General features: G+C 33.1%; 1 pseudogene across 1 annotated transcript, besides 1 other annotated feature; it reads right to left on the minus strand.

The window, feature by feature from the left end:
• Positions 1 to 3007: part of a mobile genetic element that runs on past both edges of the window.
• On the minus strand, positions 1617 to 3007 carry TVAGG3_0481160 (annotated as a pseudogene). The gene has a single exon. A coding segment is annotated over exon 1 (1391 nt).

Genomic DNA, 3007 nt, shown 5'->3' on the forward strand with positions numbered 1-3007 from the left:
TAAATGACCTGGTAGCACATGGTAACATGGTAGCACCTTCAGTTCTTCAAAAATAATTCATAACTGCCTTCCTCCTGTGTTGTTGTCAAAATGTCATGTTGTCACACTTTTTCAGAGAAGTTAAATGACCTGGTAGCACATGGTAACATGGTAGCACCTTCAGTTCTTCAAAAATAAGTCATTATTGAATAACCTGTGTTGTTGTCAAAATGTCATGAGTTAAATGACCTGGTAACATGGTAGCACCTTCAGTTCTTCAAAAATAATTCATAACTGCCTTCCTCCTGTGTTGTTGTCAAAATGTCATGTTGTCACACTTTTTCAGAGAAGTTAAATGACCTGGTAGCACATGGTAACATGGTAGCACCTTCAGTTCTTCAAAAATAAGTCATTATTGAATAACCTGTGTTGTTGTCAAAATGTCATGAGTTAAATGACCTGGTAACATGGTAGCACCTTCAGTTCTTCAAAAATAATTCATAACTGCCTTCCTCCTGTGTTGTTGTCAAAATGTCATGTTGTCACACTTTTTCAGAGAAGTTAAATGACCTGGTAGCACATGGTAACATGGTAGCACCTTCAGTTCTTCAAAAATAATTCATAACTGCCTTCCTCCTGTGTTGTTGTCAAAATGTCATGTTGTCACACTTTTTCAGAGAAGTTAAATGACCTGGTAGCACATGGTAACATGGTAGCACCTTCAGTTCTTCAAAAATAATTCATAACTGCCTTCCTCCTGTGTTGTTGTCAAAATGTCATGTTGTCACACTTTTTCAGAGAAGTTAAATGACCTGGTAGCACATGGTAACATGGTAGCACCTTCAGTTCTTCAAAAATAAGTCATTATTGAATAACCTGTGTTGTTGTCAAAATGTCATGAGTTAAATGACCTGGTAACATGGTAGCACCTTCAGTTCTTCAAAAATAATTCATAACTGCCTTCCTCCTGTGTTGTTGTCAAAATGTCATGTTGTCACACTTTTTCAGAGAAGTTAAATGACCTGGTAGCACATGGTAACATGGTAGCACCTTCAGTTCTTCAAAAATAAGTCATTATTGAATAACCTGTGTTGTTGTCAAAATGTCATGAGTTAAATGACCTGGTAACATGGTAGCACCTTCAGTTCTTCAAAAATAATTCATAACTGCCTTCCTCCTGTGTTGTTGTCAAAATGTCATGTTGTCACACTTTTTCAGAGAAGTTAAATGACCTGGTAGCACATGGTAACATGGTAGCACCTTCAGTTCTTCAAAAATAAGTCATTATTGAATAACCTGTGTTGTTGTCAAAATGTCATGAGTTAAATGACCTGGTAACATGGTAGCACCTTCAGTTCTTCAAAAATAATTCATAACTGCCTTCCTCCTGTGTTGTTGTCAAAATGTCATGTTGTCACACTTTTTCAGAGAAGTTAAATGACCTGGTAGCACATGGTAACATGGTAGCACCTTCAGTTCTTCAAAAATAAGTCATTATTGAATAACCTGTAAACATTAACGTAAACATTTATTTCTGCAGTTCATTCATTACTTCATTACCTAATTAATTACAAACATAAAATATATTTAGTTCATTCAATGAACGCGGTAAGCCTGCAAAGTAGGCTCAAGCACATTCAATAAATGCGGTACCATGCGAATACAGTCATAAATGGTGGCATATAATCTTTACCCAAGCCTGTTGGATTTGTTGTGAAAGTATGTGAATGATTCCTCCTGGTTCAGTTGGTCGAAAAGTCTTTTTTGCTGAATGGTTATAATCTGGAGATAAAACGTCATTGCCAGCATAATATTCTGAGTTGTATAATGGATGGTCTCTTAATGAGTGACTATGGTCACCAGAAAAGTTTGTAGTTCCTGTATGAGTGTGCGGTGGAAGGTTTGCTTCAGTAATTTTCTTCGAACCTCCTGTTTGCTTTGAAGAGTTCGCACAATAGAGGAATTTATCTACAATCTGCCCACATACCGAAACCTAAAACTTCTGAAGGATTTGTTGAGTTCATTGACGTATAAATAGAACCAATGGGGTAAATCATCTCAAGAATTGTATTTAATCCATTATGAATATTGAATTTATTATATAATATTGAATTTGGGTGAGTATTTAAAACTGGTCTTGTTATCAATATTAACGTATTATTTTTGAAAATTGCTTTTCTAACATCTTGAAATTTTGTGATTTCAGACCAGTTTCTTCCATCACTACTGATATTTACTAAATCACCACATCCTAAAGCAATGAAATACCCATCAATATAAAATAAATTTGTAAATCTATAATTTTGAGTAAATTTTGGAGTGAATGAATAAACCAATTCCCAATTTGATAAATCCTGTGATAAATAAATATGTCTGTTATAACTTACAGGATATGAATAGACCATTTCACCTGAAACGAGAACATAAACATTTGATCCATAACATAAAGCTTCAATGTCTCCATCAGCTTGAAAAATTTGTTCAAATTGACCTTGTGATATTGAAGATGATCTATAAATTTTATCATTTTGTAGGATAAAATACATGTTGTTAATGTAATACCACTTACTTGTATAATCAATTTTCAAATCTGATGACATCATACTAAACATATAATAATTTATCCCATCCTCACTAATGAAAATTTGATTGACTTCATAAATTAGTACCCATTTATTATTAACACATCTAATAGGATTATTTGGATATTTAAATTTAGCATCTTGATTTAAATTACATTTGAACCATTGGATACAATCGAATGAATAACAAGGCAAAAATCATCTTCAACCGTTATCATTCCCATAAATTTACCGTTATTATATTCAACATATAAAATTATTGGATTAATGATTGGCTTTCGTGTATCAGGATTCAAAACAGATGGAGTAAATGATTCATAGTTTTTAAAATCATTTGTTTTAAAATAATAAAGCACTCCATCTGTATAAAATAAATACATGGTCACTCCATCGAAACATATCCATTCAAAAGAATCTATATCAAAGGTTTTATCTGATGATTTCAT

This window comes from Trichomonas vaginalis, chromosome II (assembly GCF_026262505.1).
Source record: "Trichomonas vaginalis G3 chromosome II, whole genome shotgun sequence".
Lineage (NCBI taxonomy): Eukaryota > Parabasalia > Trichomonadida > Trichomonadidae > Trichomonas > Trichomonas vaginalis.